Source organism: Neovison vison, chromosome 5 (assembly GCF_020171115.1).
Source record: "Neovison vison isolate M4711 chromosome 5, ASM_NN_V1, whole genome shotgun sequence".
Taxonomy (NCBI): domain Eukaryota; kingdom Metazoa; phylum Chordata; class Mammalia; order Carnivora; family Mustelidae; genus Neogale; species Neogale vison.
The window spans coordinates 33627796-33652941 of NC_058095.1; the positions used below are offsets into that span (position 1 = coordinate 33627796).

The 25146-nt window shown below is 46.2% G+C and overlaps 3 protein-coding genes and 2 pseudogenes across 3 annotated transcripts; all 5 read right to left on the reverse strand.

Moving 5' to 3' along the window:
* Positions 1 to 220: 220 nt before the first annotated feature.
* CCL16 (C-C motif chemokine ligand 16) lies at positions 221 to 3756 on the reverse strand. Its single transcript, XM_044250494.1, has 3 exons — positions 3684 to 3756; positions 763 to 883; positions 221 to 353 (listed from the first exon to the last, which is right to left on the reverse strand). The coding sequence occupies exons 1-3, from the start codon at positions 3754 to 3756 to the stop codon at positions 221 to 223; spliced, it is 327 nt and encodes a 108-aa protein (XP_044106429.1).
* A 2052-nt stretch (positions 3757 to 5808) lies between these two features.
* On the reverse strand, positions 5809 to 8825 carry CCL14 (C-C motif chemokine ligand 14). Its single transcript, XM_044250493.1, has 3 exons — positions 8557 to 8825; positions 6674 to 6788; positions 5809 to 6035 (listed from the first exon to the last, which is right to left on the reverse strand). Exons 1-3 carry the CDS (start codon positions 8753 to 8755, stop codon positions 5933 to 5935), a joined length of 417 nt encoding a protein of 138 aa, XP_044106428.1. The 5' UTR covers positions 8756 to 8825; the 3' UTR covers positions 5809 to 5932.
* A 3693-nt stretch (positions 8826 to 12518) lies between these two features.
* On the reverse strand, positions 12519 to 12853 carry LOC122907682 (annotated as a pseudogene).
* A 2756-nt stretch (positions 12854 to 15609) lies between these two features.
* Positions 15610 to 15814, reverse strand: LOC122907683 (annotated as a pseudogene).
* A 3973-nt stretch (positions 15815 to 19787) lies between these two features.
* Positions 19788 to 23434, reverse strand: CCL15 (C-C motif chemokine ligand 15). Its single transcript, XM_044250496.1, has 4 exons — positions 23289 to 23434; positions 21055 to 21108; positions 20478 to 20586; positions 19788 to 20073 (listed from the first exon to the last, which is right to left on the reverse strand). The coding sequence occupies exons 1-4, from the start codon at positions 23362 to 23364 to the stop codon at positions 19938 to 19940; spliced, it is 375 nt and encodes a 124-aa protein (XP_044106431.1). The 5' UTR covers positions 23365 to 23434; the 3' UTR covers positions 19788 to 19937.
* Between the last annotated feature and the right edge of the window lie 1712 nt (positions 23435 to 25146).

Sequence of the window (25146 nt, forward strand, 5' to 3'; positions counted from 1 at the left end):
TGTGTATTAAGAATGCATTTCTCCCCGTCTCCCTTAACTTTGGCATTTCCTCCAGAGATTGAGAACATGTTTAAAGTACATTTAATTAGCTTCTCATTCAGCCCACATGCCAGCCCCCCACCCCAGATGCCACATTTTCACAGGCCTGCCCCTTTCTTTACAGAACCTGGACTCCCACTGAAGCCTGATGGTCGTGGAGAGCTGTGGCGTTGTGGCCTTCCTATGGCCTAACACTTCTAGCCTGGGCCAAGTTCCTGGGAGGCAGCAAAGGTATATTGGGATCCCTGATGTACTCTTGGACCCATTTGTTTTGGGGGTTGGCACAGATCTCTCGGTTCTTTTTGGTGACAAAGCTGTGGAGGCAGAAGTAGATGGTCAGTGGTCACAGAGTGGGGTGGGGGGGTTCCCGTCCACACTCTCCCATTCCTAGCTCGCATGGGGCTCCTCTCCTACTCTTCACGGCCTCCCCGGGCCTCCCCGACCTGAGTTCCCTCAGAAGGCCTCCCTGTCTGGGTTCTAGACCTCATCATCCCTGTTTCAGCCTGTTCCCCGCTCAGCCAAGACGGCTGCCATTTATCTGCTCACACAGCTCTATGTGGCAAAGTCAAGAATTAAACCCCGGCCTGCCTGTGAGATTCAAAGCCCGAGTCCTGAATCACGACTCCGCTCCTTCGCTCATGGAGACTTCCTGGCTCTGTGCATCTCCTTCCCGCCCCAGGATCCCCCCTCCCCTCCACGGAAGTGTCTGCAGGGAATGCTTACATGATTGCCGGCAGGTAGCAGTTGAGGGCCCTTCTGTATCCCACCACCATTTTCCTTGGCATTACTTTCTCATGATGCTTCAGGCAGCAGGTATGAGAACTGTTCAACGACTCAGGACTTTCTGAGGGAATCACATTGAAAGCTGAGCCAAGCATGTGTAAAGGGAGCCCATGGTTGCCTGCCTTCACCTCCCATCCCTTGCATTCCACACCTCTGATGGCAAAGCCATCTGTTAGCAGGGGCTGATGATAGCTTGATGGGTAACAGAGAAAGTGATAAAAGGGGGGGGAGGGGCGCCTGGGTGGTTCAGTAGGTTAAAGCCTCTGCATTGGGCTTGGGTCATGATCGCAGGGTCCTGGGATCGAGCCCCGCGTCAGACTCTCTGCTCCGTGGAGATACTGCTTCCTCCTCTCTCTCTGCTTGCCTCTCTGCCTAGTTGTGATCTCTGAGTGTCAAATAAATAAAGTCTTTAAAAAAAGGGGGGTGAGGACACACATGTAGAACCTCCAGCCTCTGAACTGAGCTTCATTGAGTGCAAATGCCTTGGTTATTCACCTTTGCTGGTGGATCAGGGCTTGGTTTGGCAAACATGTATCGAGCTCCTACTATATGCCAACCTCTCAGGGGGCAAAAAGCATGAGGAAGCCACAGTCACAACCTCTTGAGTATCTCCCAGTCTAGTCAGGGTGAAAAGGGAAATTGAAGAGGTAAATACTACAGTGAACATGGTCTGTGATAGAACAGAATTTGGCGCAAGGTGCTTTGGAAACAGAATGAGGGACACCTAACCCAGCCTGGGTGGCTGCGGAAGAAGTCCCATAGCATGTGGGGCCTGGCTCGATTCTTGAAGGCTGAGCAGGACTGAGACAGACAAAGGGGTTGTGGGGTCTGGAAGAAAGAATGTTGTATGAAGGTCCAAAGGTGGGGGAAACTGTGTGTGTGGGGAGCACTGAGCAGTTGCAGATGGCTGGAATGCAATGTGAGAAGAAAGACGTAAGAGATGAAATTGGGGTGCCTGGGTGACTCAGTCGGTTAAGCGTCTGCCATTGGCTCAGGTCATGATCCTGGGGTCCTGGATGGAGCCCATCAGTCAGGCTCCCTGCTCGGTGGAGCGCCTGCTTCTCCCTTTCCTTCTGCCCTTCCCCACCCTGACTCACGCTCTCTCTCTCAAATAAACAAACAAATAAATAATAATAATAATAATAATAATAAAGAGAGATGAAATTGGGGTGGGGGATGACCAACACACCTGAGCTGTGGGAGGGGAGTGTGGACTCTATCCAGAGGTATTAGAGGGGCTGATGTCCAGAAGAGGAGGGTGAGATGAGCAATGAGCCAGAGAAGTTAGGGCGGGAAGAAAGGTGTTTGAATTTAGGCTTCGGGTCAGACATCTTGAATAGGAATCTTGACTCAATGGTTTGGATCATGGGTAGGTTTTATCTCTCTAGGTCTCCTCATCTATGAAACGAGGGTAAAAAGATGCTTATATCCTAGGATCTGGGTGAGGGTTAGTTGAGAAAATGCTGGTAAAACCCTTAATTCAGAGCATAGCACATAGAAAGTCTGTCAAGTGTTTGTTATAATTGAGAGCAGATGGTAGGAATGACCATTCTTCTTGCCTAGAAATGCCACTTTCCCGTCTCTCTTTGATGCTGACAGGATGCTGGCCTCAGTTGGTTGTTAGGACTGTGTTTCCCTTGAGCTCTGGCTGCTCGTCAGTTCGGGATATCACAGAGGATGGCAGGCAGAGACAACCCCCATCCCCCAAAACCGCAGAGTGCAAAACCCTTTGCAGCCTGACCCCTTGCTTCCAGCCGGTGGCCAAGACTGGAATATCGCGAGAGTACCATTTGGCCCATCCATGCTTTGGGTGGTCCATTTTCTCTTTTTGAAAAACTGAACCCATTGCAGTGGTCTATTCAACCTTCCCCAAGGGCATGGTTGCCTCCTGCCACCCACCAGTTGCAGCTCTGCTCATAGTGATGTCCATGACCCCAGTACTCAAAGCAAAGTTTACAGAGTTCAGGGGCATTTTGAGAGTGTGTGAGCAGATTCCATGGTGTGGAATTCCATGGTGTGGAGCCCTTGCTCCCCTGAGGGCTCATACAGGCAGAGTCCGGCCAGACCACGTGCCCGGGGTAGCCTCAGAGGGAAAAGAAGGGCTGGGGCACTTGAAGGTAGGATGTGGTCTTTTTTATAAATGGTGGTTGAGTCAGGGGTAGAAAGTGGGCTAGACAAACCTTGTTTTCCATAGGTCCCAAGCCTCCCGTGGCGCCAAAAGCTTTCCACCCTGTCCTCTTTTCCTCTTTCCTATGGGCTTCTCCTCTCTTCTATGTGGACTTTTTCTATGGACTTTATGTGCATTCCCCAGACCTGGCTGAGGAATATGGATAAGGCCATGAAATCCTTGCACTGCACACCTGGGCATCCCATTAGGCCTTCTTTTGGCGGCCATGATAGTCCCAGAAATCTGTGCCAGACTCTGCAACGAAGGAGTGTCTAGGTTCAGAGTCCCCACTCCTGGGCACAGCCGCCTCCCCAACACCTTTCGTCCCACTCTCCCAGAGCATCTGCTGCTTTTCTCGTCCACCTGTCTTGCTCTTCTTTCCTTGCTCACGTTTATTATCTCTTCAGTTACGTCCTTGGCTCCCTCAAAGGATCATTCCTGTTCTCCATCCTTGGGACCCCTGACGTGACTTTGACCCAGCTTCCTGAAACTGTGCGATGACCCCAGCGGGGGTCTGGACCCCAGCCCAGCTCTGCTTGTGAAGGGAAGAGTTTGTGAACAGCAGGTGTGCCTGTGGGAGGGGGGAGGCCCTGTGGCTGATGGCAGAGACCTGACTGGGCTCTTGGTATCACCTCACTGCCTGCTGCCCTGTGTCCCTCTCTCATTCCTGCCCTCCAAGGACAGGTGGACTCACTTGACTGGCCGTGCAAAGCAGGAATGGTGAGGATGAGGATGAGGAGAAAGAGGGCAGCCCCGGAGACCTTCATCCTTTCAGGGGGGCCCTTCAGCTTCGGGAGAAAGGCTGGTCGTCCAGTCTGACTTCACGGCTCTCTGGACTCTGACTGCTTCAGAGCCGGTGGGGGAGAGAGGCGGTGCCTCCCTCCGTGTTTGCTGAAAGAGGGGGGTGGGACCTGGCACAGGTGAATTAGTAAGATGTAAGTTCAGTGGCAGGAGAGGACTGGAGAAAGGGCGCAGGTAGTTCGTGTGTGCTGGGTGTCGGCCACGGTGTATGCCTTCTTTTATTTAATCCTTGCAGTAGTGAAGCAGAGATTCTCTGTTTTAAAAATGAGGCCCCTGAGGCTTGGAGAAGTCAAAGAAATTCTCCTAGGTCACACAGGTGGGAGGCAGGCAGTTCTGAAAATCGGATCCTTGTGATTTCTCCACCTTACTTGACACCCATCTTTATTTTGGGGGAGGGGGGAGGGTGGAACCACCCCAGTTCCCCCCAGATCCGTCATTGGGAAGGTGACCATAAAGCAGGATTAGAGAGTGCACAGACTGGGGCAAGGGGTAGGGTTTGGGCCTCCGAAAACCATGTCCCCCATTCCCAGTCTAAGGACACCTGATGAGCTCATGCTTGTTCCTGTTACAGATTATGTTACTAATACATAGAGAAAACCAATGTGTTGATCCTTGGATCCTCGTTTATTGCTGACGTGTTTGGCTTGTTGATTTTTTTTTTTTTAACTCTTTGGACCTTGGACTCTGAACCAGTTTTAGGTCTAGCTGGCCATCCCTCCTGCCTACCTGCGATAAGGGTTCACCCACCCCTCCTCTGTGACCAATGATGGCCAGCAGAGGGCGCTCCAACATCCTGCACCTGACAACCTGCCTCTATGTCCCAGACTTCCAGCTTCTGAGCCCTGGCCTTAACCAGGGCTGACCTATCCCTCAGCATCTTCTCTCTTCACACTGCCTCAGGACCCCATACCTGGGGTTGAAGGCAGATTCAGAGAAGAGATGGAAGATCCAGGAGTTTTTGCTGTTGATGGGCTGCAAGCTGTGGAGGCTGAGGGGGAGTGTTTCAGTAAATGAGAGTAGAGGGAGGCAGGGCCAGATTGAGGCCCTTATGGGGCTTCCTGTTTTGCATGACTGCTCATAAATAGGGAAAGCTTGTATAATGCATTTAGTCCTGCTGGGTTCAAGTTCAGTTAGTGGTGGTGCAGCTGTGGCTTTTTATGAGGGTAGTGAGGGTATGTCTGGGGGATACTCCTTTGGGTGCTGTTTATGGAGGCAAGGAGGTCTGGAGAAGCTTGGTTGTACTTTTGGCATACAAGCCTCCTGTTGGCCCTCGTCTTGGAAGGCCGGTGGCTAGGGAAGCATGGCCACAGTGCCTACCCTGGGCATGTTCTTACTCCGGGTACACAGAACTGCCCCTGGAATTCTGAAGATGGGTATGAGAAACTTTGGGGGCAGCTGGGTGTTATTCATGGAGCACAGCCTCCTCTTGATTCCTGCCCCATCCCTTCCCATCTATCCAACCATCCATTTCCTGAGCACCTGCTATAGGCCAGGCTTTCTGTTAGGCCTTGTGGAGGACACAAAAATGGCCCTAACAATACAGTACAACCTGATGTATGTAAGTGGAGGGGAAGGGTTGGATTAACATATGTCCCCAAATCTTTCTTACCCCTGATGGCTGGGAACAAGGGCCTTGGGAGCAGGACAAAATGAAGGAATTTGAAGATTGGCTGCTATGAAGAAGGCTTTATGAAGATTTACCGGAAAAATCAAGTGATAGCTCTTAGCTTTACACTTATCTAGCTTATATAAGATAATATACATTTTATATAAGATAATACACATAGGCTACTTAGCAGACAGGAGGATAGAAAGTGCTAAGACAATGGTATTTGTTACCATCACGATAATTTGTGTAAAGGTGGCCTCAGCTTCCCACCACCCCCATCACAGGCCTGACCTGTTTTTTGCATTCAGGGCAGACCTCACTTCTGCAGAGGGAAGCCTGATGCCGAGGGTGCCACCCTGGCTGGGCTCCAATGAGGAGATTCCATAGAACTGAGCAAGGGCAGGGAGGGTGTGAATTCAAGGTCTTTAATTCATGGCAAGGCAGTTCCCGACAGGCGGCTGGGGCTGGGAGTTGGGGCTGGGAAGGGGGTCATGGCCTCTTCTCTTTAAGATGGCCAGCTGTGCCCTCCTCCACTACTTCTGGGTCACTCGTTTCTCCTCCAGGTCCTTGATGTAGTCCTGGGCCCAGTCATCCCTGGGGTTGGCACATATGGAATGGCCCTTTTTGGTGATGAAGCTGTGAAACAAAAGGAAGAAGTGTTGCCAACAGGGCATCCAGCAGCTGGAAAGTGAAAGCCGGTTTGCCCTCCCTAGAAAACACCTCACCCCCCTAGGCTGTTGCTCCTTCCTTTGCTCCTCTCTGAGACCTGCTCTCTAGCCCTCGGGGCTCCCAGACCCACCAAGTCTCCGTGCTCCCCCTGTGCCTAGAAGTGCCCTCCTGCCTTTCCTTCCCCACCCCTGCTGCCTCCCCATCCATGGGGTCTGCTTCCTCCTGGCTCCCTGCAGGCTCAGCTAGGCCAGAAAGCCCCCAGGTTGCCCCTCTGCTGCCTGCTGCTGCCCCTGAGAGGCGATCTGGGGAGTCTCCATTCTTTTTTTTTTTAAAGATTTTATTTATTTATTTGACAGAGAGAGAACTCACAAGGAGGCAGAGAGGCAGGCAGAGAGAGAGGAGGAAGCAGGCTCACTGCCGAGCAGAGAACCCGATGCGGGGCTCGATCCCAGGACCCTGGGATCATGACCTGAGCTGAAGGCAGAGGCTTTAACCCACTGAGCCATCCAGGTGCCCCTGGGGAGTCTCCATTCTGCGTCCTCCCTCCCCCCTCCCCCACCTTGCAGGCTCCCTGTCTCCCCGTAGGGTGTGGGGGTTCTACTTACACAACTCCAGGCTTGGAGCACTGGCTGCTGGTCTCATAATAATCTGTGATCCGGTGACGTGGGATGGCCTGGGCAATGTAGCTGATGCAGCATTCGGCCGGGTGGTAAGGTCCTCCTGAGGAGAAAGCAGGGAGGGAAGCTGGGCCTGGGCTCCTTGTCAGAGGCCAGACCTGCTGGCTGCTTCGGCACAACACAGGGTGGAAGAGGGAAGGAAGGAGGAGGTGGCCCTGCTGAACTCGAACGTGGGATTGTGCAGATTCGTTCCTCTTTCCCTCCTCCTGCCTCAGCAACCACCTTCCTTCCTGCTCTTCAACCGCTCCTAGAAAGACTGGCTGGCGACCTTCAATTCCAGACTGAAGATTAGCAAAACCCAAATCTTCGCAGTGACCACACACCATTCCTGTGGAACAGACTCGCACAGATGCTCGGCACAGGAGGAATATTTGGAGGAAATCCCCATGGGGGACAGGGACACATGCCAGTTGGGAGTGTGGACCCAGCCCTTCCAATCTGCCCCTTCTGCCTGTGTCCCCACTGAACCTCTGACTTGCAAAGAGGGAAGGAAGCTGACATGAAGGCCTGAGGACAGGGAGTCAGGACACCCAGGTCCCAATCTCCCCTCGCCTTTGCTGGCTTTGTGCCAATGGCAACTTTATTCCCCGGTTAGTTTCCTCACCTGTCAATGAGGTTGTTGGACTGGATTGGTGGTTTCTACACCGAGGGGTTTTACTCCCTGAGGGTCTGGGGGCTTTGGGGTCTGTTTCAGAGATACTGATGCACTTAAGAGTAAAGTTTTGGGGGTAGTATCCCTTTTGGCTCTTTTTGCTGTTTTACATACTAAATTTCTGAGCAAGAGTTTGCTTGAAGAAATGTTCCACTGTCTAAAAAATGTTAAACATCTCTGGATTAGATGAACTTTCCAGTCATTTTCTGATTCTGGAATTTCGTGGCTCTTCTAGGAGGTGTGGGAGGGGGGCAATCATACATTCAGTCAAGCTTGACTGATGGAGATAGCAGGAAGGGCACTTCCGACCGAGGGCCCTGGAGAAAAGGAGGCACCGTGGTCATGCAGTGGAGTGATGGGGGTGTGCACGTTATGTGACCAGCCTGGACAGAACTGGAGTGTCCGAGCAGTGGCATCGTGGTCACCAGGGACGGCCGCATGTGGGGGTGGGAGGGCAAGGCCTGTCTTTTCACCCAGTCAGCATCCTCCCTCCCCGAAGAATGCGATAAGGGGTCCGCTGGTCCCTGAGGCCACTCCCACCCTATCCCTCGAAGCTCCAAATGCCTTCTCAGGGAGGCAAATCAAACTGCCCAGATTCCCATTAACGTTAGACCAGATTTATCTCCATAACCTCCTCTGTTTCCTCCCAGTTTCTGAAAACGAGACAAGGTAAAATTGAAGGGTGAGGCATAGTTTTGGTTGTGTATGAAGGCAGCTCATCCCAAGTAATAAGCTGGGGAAAGGGGGGGCCGAGGTGTGACCCCCACTGTTATGTTAAGCCCACACCTAACTGAGGCTGCTCTCGTGGGGTGGGGCTGACTCTGGAACCAGGTGGCCCCCATCTCAAGAGGCAGGCAGACAAGTGGCCTTAAGGGTCTCCCCAAATCCTCCTCTATCTCCCTAGGGATAATGTCCCCCAAATGGGGTGGGCCACTTTTACCTAATGGCAGAGAGAGATGGACTGAAGGAGTAGTGAGACAGGCTCACTCCATGGCCTTGGAGGGAAGGGGGGCTGGTCCTGGAAGGTGAGGATGAAACCGGTTTCAGAAGACCCCAGACCTCCTTCTAGTACCCCTCCTCCTTATATCCCCAGCAACCTTACTCCTACTTCTTTCCCCAGGGGGACCGGGTTGGAAGGAAGACGAGGTGTTGCACTCACGTGAGGACCGTTCAGGCTTTCTCCCCACAGCGCAGGTGATGAGGAGGATGAGGAAGAGGGAGATGGCTACCATGGAGACTTTCATCCTCCTGGTGGGGGAGACCTTTATCCTCTTGTCAGGGAGCTGCTGCAGGGGGAGAGCTGACCTGGTAGGGATTTTGGAGGCTTCTGGGCTGAGGAGGTGTTGAGAAATGATCATCCAGGCAAAATATTTTTTAAAATGACAGAACTAAGATGACAAAGGAAGTAGGGAGTAGCGATGCCTCAGCAAATTCATATCCTGCACGTTGTTGAGGGTGGAGCAAGGGAAGCCTGGAGAGCCAAGATTTCAGGGAGGAGATTGCCTTCCATCCCTAGTGGGAATAAATTTAACTCCTTTGGTATAAGCTCTTCTTTTGGTGGAGGCCACAGCACAGGGCCTGGGGGTACTGTTGCGTACTTTGTCCAAGATCTCAAGGCTGGGAGGTCACTTGCATCCAATTCCACTTCTGGGCCTGGAATGAGGCCATGTGGGGAGATTCAGGATCTCTTCCTCTAGAGATCAGAGAGGATTTGGGATAGCAGGATGAGGCTTGGAACCCCCCAAGTCTGGTCTTACTAATCTGGGCTAGGAACCCCTCGCTTAATCACTTAAGCAGAACCTCCAGCTCCCAGTCTTCTCACCACGATGCTCCGTAGATAATTAACAAACATTACATAACAGCTATGTGCACTAGCCACTGTCCCAAATGTTTTATGAATATTAGCCCATTTAATCTTTAAATCATCAGTTGAGTAAACTGAAGCACAGAAAGCATAAATAACTTGCCCAAGCTTTGACAGTTGATAAGAGGAATCAGGGTTCAAACCCGGGCAGGCTAGTTCCCAAGTCTGTGTTCTTAACTACTATGCCCTGGAGAAACGTGGGACTCTCCCATCCCCACTAAGCTGTCACTGAAAGTGTCTTGGCTAGTGTGGCTTTTCTGCAAAGCCTTTAGTCTGAGCCCTTTCTGAGCTCAGGTGGATCCCTTTGGGACCTTCTCCTGGTTTCTGACTTCTGTTACAGAGAAGCTTGATGGGTACCTAAAAAACTCCTTGTTCAGGGATGGCTAGTAGGCTTCATTGATTAGGAGTGGACCAGAGTTCTGCATTGGACACCATTCTGAAGCTATATCCACATGCCTGAAAGGGAGTGCTGTGACTAACATGTGGTTCCCATTAGGGTGCAGCTCATAGGCTATGTATTGCCATCCTTAGATTAGTCTAAACTGGCTATTTATGGAGGAGGAATTGGGGCCAGGAAGGACCAGGGACTTGCTCATTTTTACAGGATGACTGGGATGCAGAAGAGATCCACCTCAGTCCAGTGGCCTTTACTGTGCTCTTCTTGTTGGGGGCCCTTGGCCTGTTTTGCTTGCTGCTCTGGTTAGAAGGCTGTTCATATCCTTTTTCCTTGACTGGACTCATCAGGGCAGGGAGCCCCTGTTCTTTATCTTTGCCCATTCACACAGGGCCTAGCATGTAGCAGGTGATTTATAAACAAGTGTTTTAGAAGAATCATGAATAAATAAATTGAGCTGGTCGAAGGATGTATACCCCACAGGAAACATGCTGGGGTGCCAAGATAGCCATACGTGTTCTGTATTTGTTATCCTTGATAACAATGCTCCCTAAACTCTCCAAATCAAATAACAATCGCCATTAGGAACAATCTAAGGAAATAAGTTGTTTTTGGGAGAGAACATGAGTTGGAAGGAAACAGTGTTTACTGTGTTTTCCTGGAGACTTAGCCTCCCAGCCAAGTTGTTGCTAGGAGACTTACAGGAAATCCCTTTATTTTCTAAGAAATTATTAAGTTCCTATCTACCTTAGTCTGTATATGCTAATTGCTATAATAAACAATCCCTAAATCTCAGGGGATTAATTAAATGAAGGCTTATTTCTTGCTCAACTTACAGTCCAATGTTTGTGAGCAGTGGGATGATGGTGTGTGTGTTGGGAAGGACTGTTCATGTGCCTGTTCAGGGGCTAAGGCTTCTATCTGTGATTTCCCCCAGTTTTAACACAAGACCTCCAAGTTTGCTACAAAGTGGAGAGACAGAAGAGAGCTGGGAGATTTTCATGTACCAGTCCTAGAAATGACATAAACGAGTTTCACTTACACTCCATGGCCAGAATGAAGTCACCTGGCTCCAACTTAATGATGAAAATATGGAAAATATAGATCATCTGTGTGCTCAGGAGGACAATGGAATGGGTTTAATGACTACATCACTTCTTTGCCACAATATCAAATGCCAGGAACTGGACTATGCTCAGAAGGTGTGAACGAAGATGACCCTGACCTCAGAGGACTCATAGCTTAAGGAGGGACTCAAAAGAGCAAATGAAAATTGCAATACAGTGGGATGAATAGAATTTGGTAGCAACATGGAGACCTTAAATGTTCTGTTGCCCACTGGTTAAGTATGTGGAACTTATTTTAAAAATATTAAAAATGTTTTCCAAAGCAACACACACATTGATTAAAAATTTAAAAAAGTGTACAGAAAGAGTGTGTAGGACATATATTTTCGGAGTTCCTGCTTGTCTGAAGAAGTCATTACTCATCCCTCATACTTGATGGATATTTTTGCTAGGTATAGAATTCTACCTTGAGAGTATGAGAATTTTTTTTTTTGCAAGGGGGAAGGAACTTCTGTTTGTGTTTGTTTGTTTGTTTTCCAGGTTTTTCCTCTCACTAGATTTTTTTTTAAGTTAATGGTCTTTGTATTGGAAAAAAAGGCTAGCATTTACAACTTGGCATAGACATAAATTGTAGTTTTTTGAACAGCAATGTTGATGGTTGTGTAGAGTCCACAACCATAGCCTATGCTGCTGTCTCCAAGTCATGGTTCAGAAGGGTTTTAAAAACAGAGTCCGAAGATGGTCCCTTCCTTTTTAAAACTTTGTGTGCGAATGGTGACATCCTGACACCTATTTTTCTCTAGTACAACAAGGACAACGTTAAGCCAACACATGCAGTATGCCACCAGGATGAGTGCCATCATCACCATAGGTCAGGACACACGGAAGTACAAGAGGACCATTCTGCTAAGTGGGGCTATGTCTAGACAGTTAATCCTTCACCCATTTTTCTGCACAACATTGTGAGGAAAACCAATTTTAAATGTTTGTTTTCAGTAAACCAGCCCTGATAATTTATACGAACAAATTGAACTAGAATCCATTTGAATAGGTTTTAAATTTTTTTTCATTTGTCATTTTTTAAAAAAGATTTTATTTATTTATTTGACAGAGATCACAAGTAGGCAGGCAGAGGGGTGGGAGAAGCAAGCTCCCTGCTGAGCAGAGAGCCTGATTGGATCCCAGGACCCTGAGATCATGACCCCAGTGGAAGGCAGAGGCTTAGCACACTGAGCCATCTAGGTGCCCTTATCATTTTTAACACAAATGTCTGACAGGGTTCAATTATCAGGCAACATGCAAGAAAAACTGGTCAGCCCAGACAGTATATTAATCATGAGCAAACAGAACTGCAAGGAGTCCACTAAATTCTTCTTGACCATTAAGGTAGTACAAGTATTTATACTGTAAAACTGACGACAGCTTGATCTTTAAAGGATAGGACCACCACCGATAGGTGCAGATTTTGTGTGTGTGGACCTAAGGTAGCTTTGACATTCAGCCTGGGTGGCTCAGTGGGTTAAGCCGCTGCCTTCAGCTCAGGTCATGATCTCGGAGTCCTGGGATCGAGTCCCACATCGGGCTCTCTGCTCAGCAGGGAGCCTGCTTCCCTCTCTCTCTCTCTGCCTGCCTCTCTGCCTACTTGTGATTTCTCTCTGTCAAATAAATAAATAAAATCTTAAAAAAAAAAAAGAGAAACAGAATGAGTAAGTGAAAAATTTTTTTTTTGCAAGAGATAAGTAAAATATTCAATTGGATTCTTCCAGAGGGAGGAAAAAGGAGTTGAAAGTAGGTCTTCATTTTGCAGTCATCCTCTATATGAATTCTTCATAGTCGACTTGTCCATCTCCATCAATATCTGGTTCTCTGATCTTTTCATTGACTTCTTCTGCCAAGTTTGTTGTGATATGAGGTAGTTTTGCTACACGGATGTAACCAGTGCCATACTTGTCAAAGACTGGGAGTGTTTCATGAATTTCTTATTACTGTCTGCATCTTTTATTTTTCTAGCCAACATAGCAAAAAATTCTGGTTAGTCAATGGTGCCATTACCATCAGCACCCACCTCATTGATCAGATCTTGCCACTGGACTTCTGTTGGGTTCTGACCCAGGGACCTCATGACAGTTCCAAGTTCCTTTGTTGGGATGATGCCATTGTTGTCTTTGTCAAATTGTTGTCTCTGCTCTTTGTCTCTCAGAGCAGAGAGAGCAACGGTGGTTGCCTCAGTGCAGGGGTTGTGATGATGGGGGATCTCCCACTACTGCTGCTGTTAAGGTGTGGTGGGCACTCGCACTGTGAGTAATGGCCTCCTGCCTGTGGGGCTCCCAGCACTACCACCCCATTCTCTAGAAGATTTTAAAATTTCTGACATACTTTTCTTTTTTTTTAAAACTTTTTGGCAGAAAACCATGACCCAAGGCTCATCTTATGCTTTGCCCCACCTCTGGGAATCAACCATATCTCCAGTGAGTCCTGGATCCCATTAGTAAAGGATGCTTTTGAGAAATCTGGGTCCCTAGGGGCTCATTGCTTATAGGAAGGGCATAGCTCTTAGGTCTGAACTCTTAGTGGACAGGAAACTAGGAAATATATTGAAGCATATATGTGTAAATGTGTATATAAATTTATATCTATTTCTATTATATTATTCTTTATATATTCTATATAATATATAATATTATTCTATTATATGTTAATATATTATTCTATTATATTATTTCTATTATATCAATCTCACACATTTGTAGCAATTTTTATATCATTAGTCTAGCTATAAGAAAACCTAAAATTTATACCAATACATTTAATTCCAAGTGAAGACCACAAGGTTGGTTTTAATCTCCCCTTTCTGTGTGTTTCCCTCTCTGCTTTAACAGTGAGGAATCTGGCTCCCATTAACCTCAATATGTCTACCTCTTTGCAATGTCCTCTGCATATACCAAATCCTCTGGCCATACTGGCTGTATCTTCAGTCCCAGTCACACTGGCCTCAACCATGGGGATCATGCCCTCTGCCCCTGTCCTAGCTGAGTCCTCAGGTGAGCCCTCTGGTTCACACCAAGAGAATGAATAAATGAAGGGGAGAAAAAAGGAAGAGAATAAGCTATATATTTTAAAATCTTCACTGTAACTCTAAAAGTAAAAGAGTAAAAATATAGATGTTTACATTTGCTGTTTTATGCCTTGATTTCTGCACAGCTCTTCAAAGTTTTTTATTTTTTATTTTTATTTATTTATTTATTATTTTTTAAATTTATTTTTAAAAAGATTTTATTTATTTATTTGTCAGAGATCACAAGTAGGCAGAGAGGCAGGCAGAGAGAGGGGAAAGCAGGCTCTCTGGGAGCCTGATGCTGGGCCCGATCCCAGGACCCTGGGACCATGACCTGAGCCGAAGGCTGAGGCACACTGAGCCACACAGCCACCCCTTGTTTTATTTTTTAAAGATTTATTTATTTGAAAGAGAGGAGGGGGGCATGGTGGGGAGGGGCAGAGGGAGAAGGAGAGACAGAATCTCAAGTAGTTTCCATGCCAGGCACAGAACCCCAGGACCCTAAGATCATGACTCGAGTGGAAATCAAGAGTTGGCTGTTTAGCCAACTGAGCCACCCAGGTGTACCCGTTTTTTTAAAAAATGAAGTTTTAGACAATTTTTATAGATATTTTGCACAACTCCCAAGATTTTTACTTAAAAAAAGTTTTTCAAAAAGATTAAGAAAAATTTTAAAGTAATTTATACCTGACCTGAGGCTTAAACTAACAACCCCAAGATCAAAAGCTGCTCACTCTACCAACTGAGCCAGACAGGTGCCCCCCAAGATTTTTGCTTTTAAAAACTGAAAATTGGGGGTGCCTGGGTGGCTCAGTGGGTTAAAGCCTCTGCCTTTGGCTCAGGTCATGATCCCAGGGTCCTGGGATCGAGCCCCGCATTGGGCTCTCTGCTCAGCAGGGAGCCTGCTTCTCTCTCTCTCTCTCTCTCTCTCTCTGTGCCTGCCTCTCTGTCTACTTGTGATCTCTCTCTCTCTCTGTGTCAAATAAATAAATAAAATAAAATAAATAAATAAAAACAAAATTGGTTGTCAGACTTATTTAGCCATGTTTAAAATTTCTTCAACTGCATATTTATTTTGTAATTAAACAGCTCTGATAAGCTTCATCATAAAAAATCAAATATCAGCACAAGTCAAGAATTGGCTCATTTTGTTGTTTGTTCTTAAGAAGACCACAAAGATTTATTTTCTCAATTCTTTGAAATTATTTTTTGGTTACTAAAGAAACATGGAGGGCGCCTGGGTGGCTCAGTGGGTTAAAGCCTCTGCCTTCGGCTCGGGTCATGGTCCCAGGGTTCTGGGATCAAGCCCCGCATCGGGCTCTCTGTTCGGCGGGGAGCCTGCTTCCTCCCCTCTCTCTCTGCCTGCCTCTCTGCCTACTTGTGATCTCTGTCTGTCAAATAAATAAATAAAATATTAAGAAAAAAAGAAACATGGGCTTTTTTATAAAAGTTGCAAACAATGCTAATATGAAAAGTCAAAAGTGAGAATTTTTCTTCAAATTTTCATTCCACCCTGTAGCACCAACAATACCTGGGAACTTGTTAGATATTCAGATTTTGGGGGGCTCCACTCAGTCCTACTGAATTAGAATTTCTGGGGATAGGATCCACAAGCCTTCTAGGTAATTCTTTTTTTTCCCCCCTACATGCATGGTTATTGTTTTATTCTTCAAAGAATGTTTCTGAAACATTACACTAAGTTAGGTTGAAAGGTAAAGTTTAAACTAGTTTTATAAGGATATAACATATGACTGTTCACTGCACAAAATTTTGACCATTGAACTTATGATATACCTAGTTGGCAGTAGCACCCAGATTTTTCCAAATAGTCATCATTTTTCTCTCGTCTGCATAGACTTCTCATTAGCTACCTTCTGCTTTTTTTGTATTATCTCAGAGTCCCTCAGCTTTCTCTGAGAGGTGGCTAAGATATACTTAGACAGTTATACTTGGATTTTCTTTTCTTGGTATTTCCTGGTATTTCTTCACATTTCTCTGGTGGTTAAGTTCTCACTGATTTCCTTACTCACGGACCATGCCTACCAGGGACCAAGCTTGGAAGAGTGCCCTCAGGTGATTCTTATGCATACTAAAGTTTCAGCTCTGTAGTACACTTCCTAATTGCTGTGCTTCAATATTGAGTTCACCCTTGAAAAACATGGACTTGAACTTTGCCAGTCTATTTACATGTGGATTTTAAAAAAATACATAAATACTGTATATGTATTTTCTGATGATTTTTTTCTTTTCATTTTAAAAAAGATTTTATTTATTTGTCAGAGAAAGAGAGAGAGAGCATAAGCTGGGGGAGTGGCAGACAGAGGGAGAAGCAGGCTCCTCGCTGAGCAGGAAGCCCGATGAAGGACTCCATCCTGGGACCCCAGGATCATGACCCGAGCCGAAGGCAGATGCCGAACCAATTGAACCACCCAGGCGTCCCTGCCTGATGGTTTTCTTAATAATGTTTTCTTTTCTCTAGTTTACCTTATTATAAGAATATAGTATATAATACATATAACATATGAAATATGTATGAGTCGACTATGTTATCAGTGAGGTTTTGGCAATAGTAGGCTATTGGTCGTTAAGTTTTTAGACAGTTATACTTGGATTTTCAGCTGCATCGAGGTCAGTGCCCCAAACCCTGCACTGTTCAAAGGGTCAGCTTCAACCTTTGGGTGGCCCGCATGGGGCCTGGGAGGTGTAAGGCCCCAGCTGGTTGCTCCTCATATAAACAACCTCATCACTTTAATCCAGCATTGCATAATAACTTGGAATTATGTATATGATTCTGGCACACAGAGGTCATATTTTATTCTTATTTTCAATCTTCTCTGTATCTTGACTACCACAACATGCAATATAAAGTCACCCCTGTCGTTGTTTGAGTAAAGATAGTACATGTCTGTTTCAGGGTTCCAGAGAAAGGGAGGTGGGTGCTCTGGCTGGGGAAGCGAGGGAAGGTTTTACATCTAAGTCAAACCTTGTAGGCTGGGTTGAGTTTTGCTAGGAAGAGTTGAAAGGAGGGGCATTTGTGGAAGAGGCACTGCAGAGAGCAAGGAAGCAAAAATGAGTGTGTGGTTTTTGAGGAACTTTGAAAATAGAGTAATGTATTGTGTAATTGACCTACATGTAACAAGCCATTGTCCACTCCATGACCTCAAAGACCTTCTATGAGTGAACAGATGCTTGGTCAGAAAGGAAGGTCTCAGTGTCCACCCCCCATTTCTGTTGAGCTGCTCTTGTCATGACCCAAAGCCTTGGCGAGGAGAGACCTGGTCCTCTACTGTCCAGAAGTTTCCGGTGGTCTGTGCTCTCCATTTTCCTTCTGTTGAGTTAACAGCTTGGCCAGCCAGAGAAACCAGTGAAATCACAAACCTCCCCTTGGGTCTAGCACAGTTTCAAACCAACAACTTTTTGAGATTTTCACCTAGGCTCTAAGACAAAATCTTTATGGAGAAGCCAAAAGTTGTCGTTTCTGTCACTCAGTTCTCAGCGGGCTGGTGTTAACTCAGAGCTGCTGAATTCAACAGAATACAGTGAAGTGGATGAGAACAACAGGAGAGATCGTAAGTGGGTTCAAACTATAAGCCAGAACCCTGAGCATCTACGTTTGCCTCTTTCAACTCCCCAAATCCCATGGAAATGACAGGAAAAATGCAAAAACAAAAATAAAATTGTAGTAGCAGAGAAATCAGAAAAGATGACATCAGCTGACTGTAAGATGAGAAATTTCTGTTCTGGATAAAGGACATGGGTCAGCTTGATGACAAGATTAGGAGGCTGAAAAACCTGTTTCCTCATATTGGTAAAGGAGATCATTGAAAAAATATTTTCTCAGCAGCACCCTGGGTACCAGAAAGATCAGAGTCAGTGGTGATGGGAGAAGAAGGTACAATCTTGCTAGTCCCCACTTCAAGCCAGGCAGGTGTAGGGTTTGCCCCAGGACAAAGCTACAAGGACAGTTCTCCAGGTAAAGAAGGCTGTCTCCTCGGGAGTCTTCCACAGAGGACAATGGATCCAGGAGAGAGCTGGGCAGTGCCCAGGACAACTTCTGGTCAAAGACAAGAAAGAAATCCCACCACCTCCTCCCCCTAGAAACGAAGTTCTCCGACAACCTCAGTGGAAGTCAGACCAATTCCGCCCCTCCTCCTTCGTCACCCACCAGGGCCAGGGCCTCCATCCTCATAATCTGGATTCACAACCAGGGAACTTCTGCTGAGAAAAAAGAGAGGAATCCCCAAAGGAATGAAATTTACCAAGGCAGAGGTCTGCCAGCTAGCCCGCCTACCTTTTTTACCTGCACCTCCTAAAAGGGTATCTCTAAGTGAGGTTCTTCCTAGGACAACCTTCATAATAACTACCTGGAATACTGGGCTAACCTGTGTACATCTGTGCTCTACCTCCTAATCCCCAGTCATCTGCTGTCCACCCCCTACTCCCAAATGATGGCGCGAAAGAAGCTTTTTTTTTTTTTAAAAGATTTTATTTATTTATTTAACAGACAGAGATCACAAGTAGGCAGAGAGGCCGGCAGAGAGAGAGAGGAAGAAGCAGGATTCCCGCTGAGCAGAGAGCCTGATGCAGGACTCGATCCCAGGACCCTGGGATCATGACCTGAGCCGAAGGCAGAGGTTTTAACCCAATGAGCCACCCAGGCACCCCGAAAGAAGCTTTTCTACACTGTAGTCACTCCAGAGATTAGCTATTTTTAGTAGAGAGGGAAGATGAGACATAGTGTGGATGTGTATTTCACCCATTTAGAGCTGAAATAATTCACACCTTTCATCATTGTCTCAGGTTTCTTCTTCTAATAGTATTTATTATTATGAAAAATATTTGGTAATCAGTTTTTTTCCTTATAACTCTTTAGGACAAATCACTCAAGAAGCAAGATAGGTTTTAAATTTGTTTTGAATTTAAAATTTTTTTGTCATTTAGAATTTCAGTGCTTTCTTCTGAATTTTGAGACAGTTGACCAAGATTTACTAAATACAAATATAAACATACATGCTTGAATAGATATGAATGTAAAATTGATATTCACTCCAACTTTTTTTTTAAGATTTATTTATTTATTAGAGGGAGAAAACACTCAGTGGAGGAGGGGCAGAGGGAGAGGGAGGCCCTCATGCAGACTCCGTGCTGAGTGTGGGGCCCGATGCAGGGCTCGATCTCACCACCCATGTTCAGTCCAACTTTAAATGTTTTTCTTAATGTCCCTTAACTTTAAAGAGGGGAGGTTATATCTGTTGAGAGAAAATATCCAAAATGTGGAAATAAGGCAGAAGGATGACTGCAGGCAGGTCTTCCAATGTCATCTGGAAGATTGTCTGAAAAGCCCACCCCAGGGTTCCTGTAGGGGGAACGTCCTCTCCAGTGGTGTTCTATTTACTACTGATGGACTCCTGACTTTGTGAAATTATGTTCACTTGCAAATTTTTTATCTAGCATAGATGTAAATGATTTTTGTCCAGTAGAAAAGAGACTCCCCAGGGCCACCTGGGTGGCTCAGTTGTTTAAGCATATCTAACTCTTGATTTCGGCTCAGGTCATGATCTCAGGGTCATGACTTCAGGGTCGTGTGATTGAGTGCCGTGTTGGGCTCTGCACTGGATGTGCTTAAGATTCTCTCCCTCTCCCTCTGCCCCTATTTCCCCCCCCTTAAAAAGAAAAAAGAGAAGAAAAGAAAAAAGAAAAGATAATCCCCAGAGTTACAGTATTCTTTTTCAATAGGATATTAATCTCTTTTTCTCTGACTTAACATTTCAGAATGCCATCCCCAATTAACTATATAAATCTCTGTTCCTCAGATAATCTTTGACTCTATTTTATGGTTCCCTTTTTGAATGGGCTAAGTACATTTTTGACACAGGTTCAATCTATGTTTGAATGAGTTTGAATGTGTTTAGCTTTTACAAAATTCTGTTATGATTTATCTTTTGAAAAAAACCCATAGAATCCAAATTTCAGCAATTCCTATAGTTTCTTTTTCCTCCTAAAGCTCAAGGAAAGTTATATCAGATACCCTTTATTCATGCATGGCTTTTATAACCAGAACAGAAAGAATGGTAGTTGTTGCTTTTTGAAAAATAATTCAGGCCAAGAAAATCCCAGGAGGGAGTTGGGGCAAGACAAGTGGATGTGGGGTAGCTGGCCCCTAGTACCATTTCTTCTCAAGAAAGCCTCCTCTTTCTCCCGTCAGCATCATTAGGTTATTCAGGGACCTCATGCAATTCTGAACTTCCAAGACATGGGGGTCAGCACAGATACGCCGCTCCTTCTTGGTGAGGAAGCTGGGGTGAAGGCGGAGAAAGATTACAGACTAAGGAGCGTTCAGCAAATGGGGATGGAGACCCCCACCCTCCCTGGCCCTGGGATCTCCCACTCGGACCAGCCTGTTTTTTTCCTTCTCTGCAGCAGGGGCTCAGGACACCTCCTCTCTGAGACCCTCCCTCAGCCTCCAAGACTTCCTAAGTGACTCATGGGCCTTTCCTCCGGCAGCCTTTCTTCTGTGCCCTCCATCTGCTCCCAGTTCCCCTCTTCCCTGGGAGCATCTCTTATCTGATGCCCTGCAGGACCCTATTGAGGACATAAGCCTCCTGGGACCTGGAAGGATCCAGAGCGTAGGACTTTAGTTCTAGACACCCTCCATCAGGTCCTCCCCTCCCAAGACATGGCTAGTGAGCTTGGCACTTACATGACACCTGGCCGGGAGCAAGAACTGCTTGTTTTAAAAAAATCTTTCATGTTTGCACATCGAATTCGTTGTGTGTAGCTGGAGCAGCAATCAGCAGGACGGTGTAAACCTGCGGCAACGGGAGAAAGACACGTTTAAGGACTGGGTCTCTTTTTAAAAAAGACTAGATCCTTCCCCCCTTTCCTCCAAAGTGCCAGGGAGGGTGAGAAGGCACAGGACTCCAGAGGGATGTTCTCCTCCTCTGTCTGCACTTGCTTCACTCTCCTCAGGGCTGAGCTATGGGTCTGAGGGCACCCAGGCAGGGCCAATACAGGCCCAAGACCATTTCTGATAGAAGAGGGAGCGTCTGAGGCCTGCAGGGGGCGTCAGTGAGCACCTCTGCCCCGAGGAGAGCCAACTCTAGAGACAGCTGGGGGCGACAGAGCTTACTTTAAGGGCTTATTCCTGTCCTCTTCACCACCTTCAGGACCCTCCCCACCTGTCCCTCACCCCCGCCCTGTACATGAGGTGTTTGGAAGCTATTGAGCAGATCTGTGTAGCTGCTGCTTTTAAACATACATTATAATAGAACACATACCGTTAATGTGCATACTTATTGAGGGTTCTTGTCGGAGTTTCGCCACCACGGGTTCTATTTGGGAGAAACAGATAAGGAGGGAGAGAAATCACTGAGTCAGCCTTGTCTCGGTGTCTCCACTGGTTTCATGCTGGACCACTGGACACCTGTTTGGGTTCTAGGTCTCTCTCCAGACCCCTTTTCTCTCTCAGGGCCCGGGGATGCTTCAGGGAACTCTTGAAACTGTTTGGGACATGACACCATCTGATCGACTTTGAAATACAGAAAGCAAAATGCACCAGTCATTTGAATGGGTACATAATGTGATACACACCACAATACTTTCTGTACATTTCTGGAATCCACAAGGGCTCAGGAAACAGAAGAATGTTTCATTAACCCATCTGGTGGCACAATGTCACCCAAAGTGACGCGTGGCTTTTTTCACAATCATTAATTTATCCCAGTAGTATGATTACTTGTGTTTGCTGCAGAAAAACTACCTTGTTTGATTGAAGTACACTTCTCAGACCCTGTAAGCAATGTTAAGTAATATCCAGGAATGTGTTACCTTTTAAAAAATGTCATTTATTTTCTTGAAAATGTAAAATAGACATAATAAACACAACTGTAAGCATGTTTAAAAGCATGTGGCTCAGTAGAACGAAGCCCATTCACATATTGTGCAACAATCACCACAACCATCCACAGAACGTTTTTCATCTTACAAAATGGAAAACTGTACCTGTTAAGCAATAACTCTCGTTTTCCCCTCCCCCAACCCCCCAGGCCACCACCATTCTTCTTTCTGTCCCTGAATTCGAGGACTTTAAGTGCCTCATAGGGTTGGAATGATGCAGTGTTTGTCCTTTGGTTACTGGTTGATCTCGCCTAACATAACGTCTTCAATATTCATCCGTTTTGTAGCACGTGTCAGAATTTCCTTCCTTTTTAAGGCTGAATAATATGTTGTGTGTATATGCCCCCTTTAAAAAAAATCTACTCATTTATTGGTGGACACTTGGGTGGCTCTTGCCTTTTGGCTATTGTGAGTCATGCTATGATTAGCATGGGCTTACACATATCTCTTCATGTGCCTGCTTTCAGTTCTTTTGGGTGTATATCCAGAGTGGACCTGCTGGATCATATTGTGTTACCTTTTATAAAAATTGAGGGCCGCCTGGGTGGCTCAGTCATTAAGCGTCTGCCTTTGGCTCAGGTCATGATCCCAGGGTCCCGGGATCAAGCCCCGCATTGAGCTCCTTGCTCAATGGGGAGCCTGCATCCCCCACTCCCACTCCCCTGCTTGTGTTCCCTTTCTCGATGTATCCCTTTCTGTCAAATAAATAAATAGAATCTTAAAACAAATAAAAACTGAATATTTCTGCATTCCAAAACACATCCAGCCCTGAAGTTTTGGAAAAGGGATTACGGACCTGTATTATGCTAATTAGGCAAATGCAACTAAACTTTTAGATCATTTCTTGTAGAGTTACGCATGAATTCTATTTAAGGAGGCATATGTGTATACTTGATATGCTTGCAAAGATGTGTGTGGGGCTTGCAAAATAAATTCTTCAGTGGCCTTGCCTTTCCATAGCAGCTTCCTAACCAGCTCCCATCCTCATTACACCACTTAATATCTGTATGATCTTGAGCAAGTTGTCTAAGTTTTTCTCATTTGTAAAATGAGAATAATCTAATATGCAAAACTATACAAGTTGCTGACAGTCTACCCCACAGGGCTGTTAGGAGGGTCTAATGTATTAAGTCCGTAAGACAGAACAGTGCCTGCCTGCACATAGGAAGTACGAGGTATTTGTTTGTTAAATAAATAGAGCGGTTAGCTGGGCTTGGTTGAGGCACTTTCCCGCCTTGTTCCATTTCCTCTCCAAAATGAGAGTTTTACACGAACATTGTAGAATTCTATGCTTCTTCCTGCAAATTTACAATTTTACTATAGTTCTTTTGATTTAGCACTTAACAGTCCTATGTCAGCTAAGAGAAGGCATCAAATAATTCTGGTCATGAAAAGGGAGAGAGTTCTTTCCCCAGGGGGGACCAGTCCTTTGTACAGTTTTCCCCAGGGACCAAAGCCTGCAGAAAGAGAGGTCTATAGCCAATCGCTGCTGCTTTTAAAGCAAGTGCCAAATTCATATCCCTGTCTGGGACAGGGAACTATCTCAGGAGGACAAGTTGTCCTGTGTCTTCTCCCCGTGGACCTTGTCACAAGTGACAAGGTTCACTGAACTCACCACGAGGGACCTGGACCTGGGATCCAAGGGCAGTAGCAAGAATGAGGAAGGGGAGAACACCCACGAAGACCTTCATCTTCCCAGTAGCAGGCAGAGCTGAGGACTTCTGGCTCTCTGCTCTCTGACTGTCTGGGATCCCAGCTCTGCCCTCATATTTATAAGAGAGGAGGGTCAGGAAGTCACAGGGCAGAGGCTCAGAGTGCTGTTCTTTGGCTACATAGTAGATAACATGCTATTTCTGAAAAAGGGAACAAGGCTGGAATGCAACAGGAAGTAGATGGTAAAGGAGACTTCATGCTTTCCCAACTGCCCAATGGATACTACAAAAGAGACTATTTCATGAAGGATCCTTCTTCTAGGAGGTTAATTTCACTCTCTGGGTCAGAGTGTTTTCCTCAAGAGCTAAGCACCTTCAAGTTCAGGAATAGCCTGTAAACCAGGCACGTGATTCCTCACACAGACCCCGACCCTTGATGCCTTGCTTTGTTTCACACCCCAGATCCAATCCATTAATAAATACTGTCGGCTCTCCTTGCAAAAATGTATCCAGAGTGTCATTATTCCTCAGCACATCTATGCTGGGAGTTATTGAAGAGCCTTATGAATGTATCTCAGAATATTTTGCCAGGGAGAAGAGAGCGGAAGCATTTACCGTTGGCTTTTATCCCTGAGGCACTTTTAAAATATGGCCATGCATTTTTTTGACACTCCTCTCACCCAGTGGGGGAGTCTATGTTCTCTGCCCTAGAAATGGAGAGGGGCTTGTGGCTGGTTCAATAGCCTATGTCATGTGACCTTGGAGGCTGGGTTGTGAAAAGTCATGGATTTCAACCTTAGTCACTGGAACGCTCACTCTTGGAGTCCTGAGGCACCAGATAAGAAGACTGACTAACTTGAGGCTGCCATGCTGTGAGGAAGCCCAAACGACAGGCAACATTCTGGCCAACAGTCCCTAAACAGTATAGCCCTCAGGTTGTCCCAGCCTAGGTCCAAGATAATCAACCAACTTGTTTCCATATGGCTGTCTTTTCTCCTTGAGGGTAGGTAGACCTCAGGTCATTCCAGCCTAAGTGCCAGACATGGGCATGAGGAAGCCTCCAGATTTGCACTGGTCCATCTAGCAACCACTAGCCCCATGTGGCTCCTGAGCACTTCAAATGGGGCTAGTCCACATTGGGATGTTCTGGAAGTAGAAACTTCACACCAGGTTTTAAAGATCTAATTACATAACCCCCCAACCCACTCCCCACCATGTGAAATATCTGGATAGTTTTTTACACTGATGTCGACATGAAAATATTTTGGATGTATTGTGTTAAAGAAAATATATTCTTTCAATTCATTTCTTCTGTTGCTTTTTGTTTTCTTAACATGGCAACTAAAAAATTTAAAATTATGTACATGATTTGCACGATATCTCTATTGGACAGCACTGTTCTAGATTTGAGTCCCTCCTTGCTATTTGTGTCTTCCCAGCTGAGATCTCAGGCATCGCGGAGCAGAGAAAACCCATCCCTGCTCTGCCTTGTCTGAGTTTCTGATTCATAGAATTTGTGAGTAGAACAAAATAGTTGTTGTTTTGTACCATTAAACTTTGGGTGCTCAGGATCAGAGAAGCCCCCGGTCAGGAAGCTAGAGTTCTCAAAGGTAGGCTGAGACATGACACCTGCATGAAGCTTATGTAAAACTGGGAAAAGTGAGAACTGACCAGTGGCTGAGGTAAGCAGCAGGACAAAAGGACGTGAAGTAGTACAGGGTATGGTCCACCCATGCTTCCCTCCGCTAGGTTTGTGGCTTGATTGTGTAGAATCTGTCACAAAGCCTCCTTTAAGGTAGTTGTATTTGTTCTTTCAGTTTT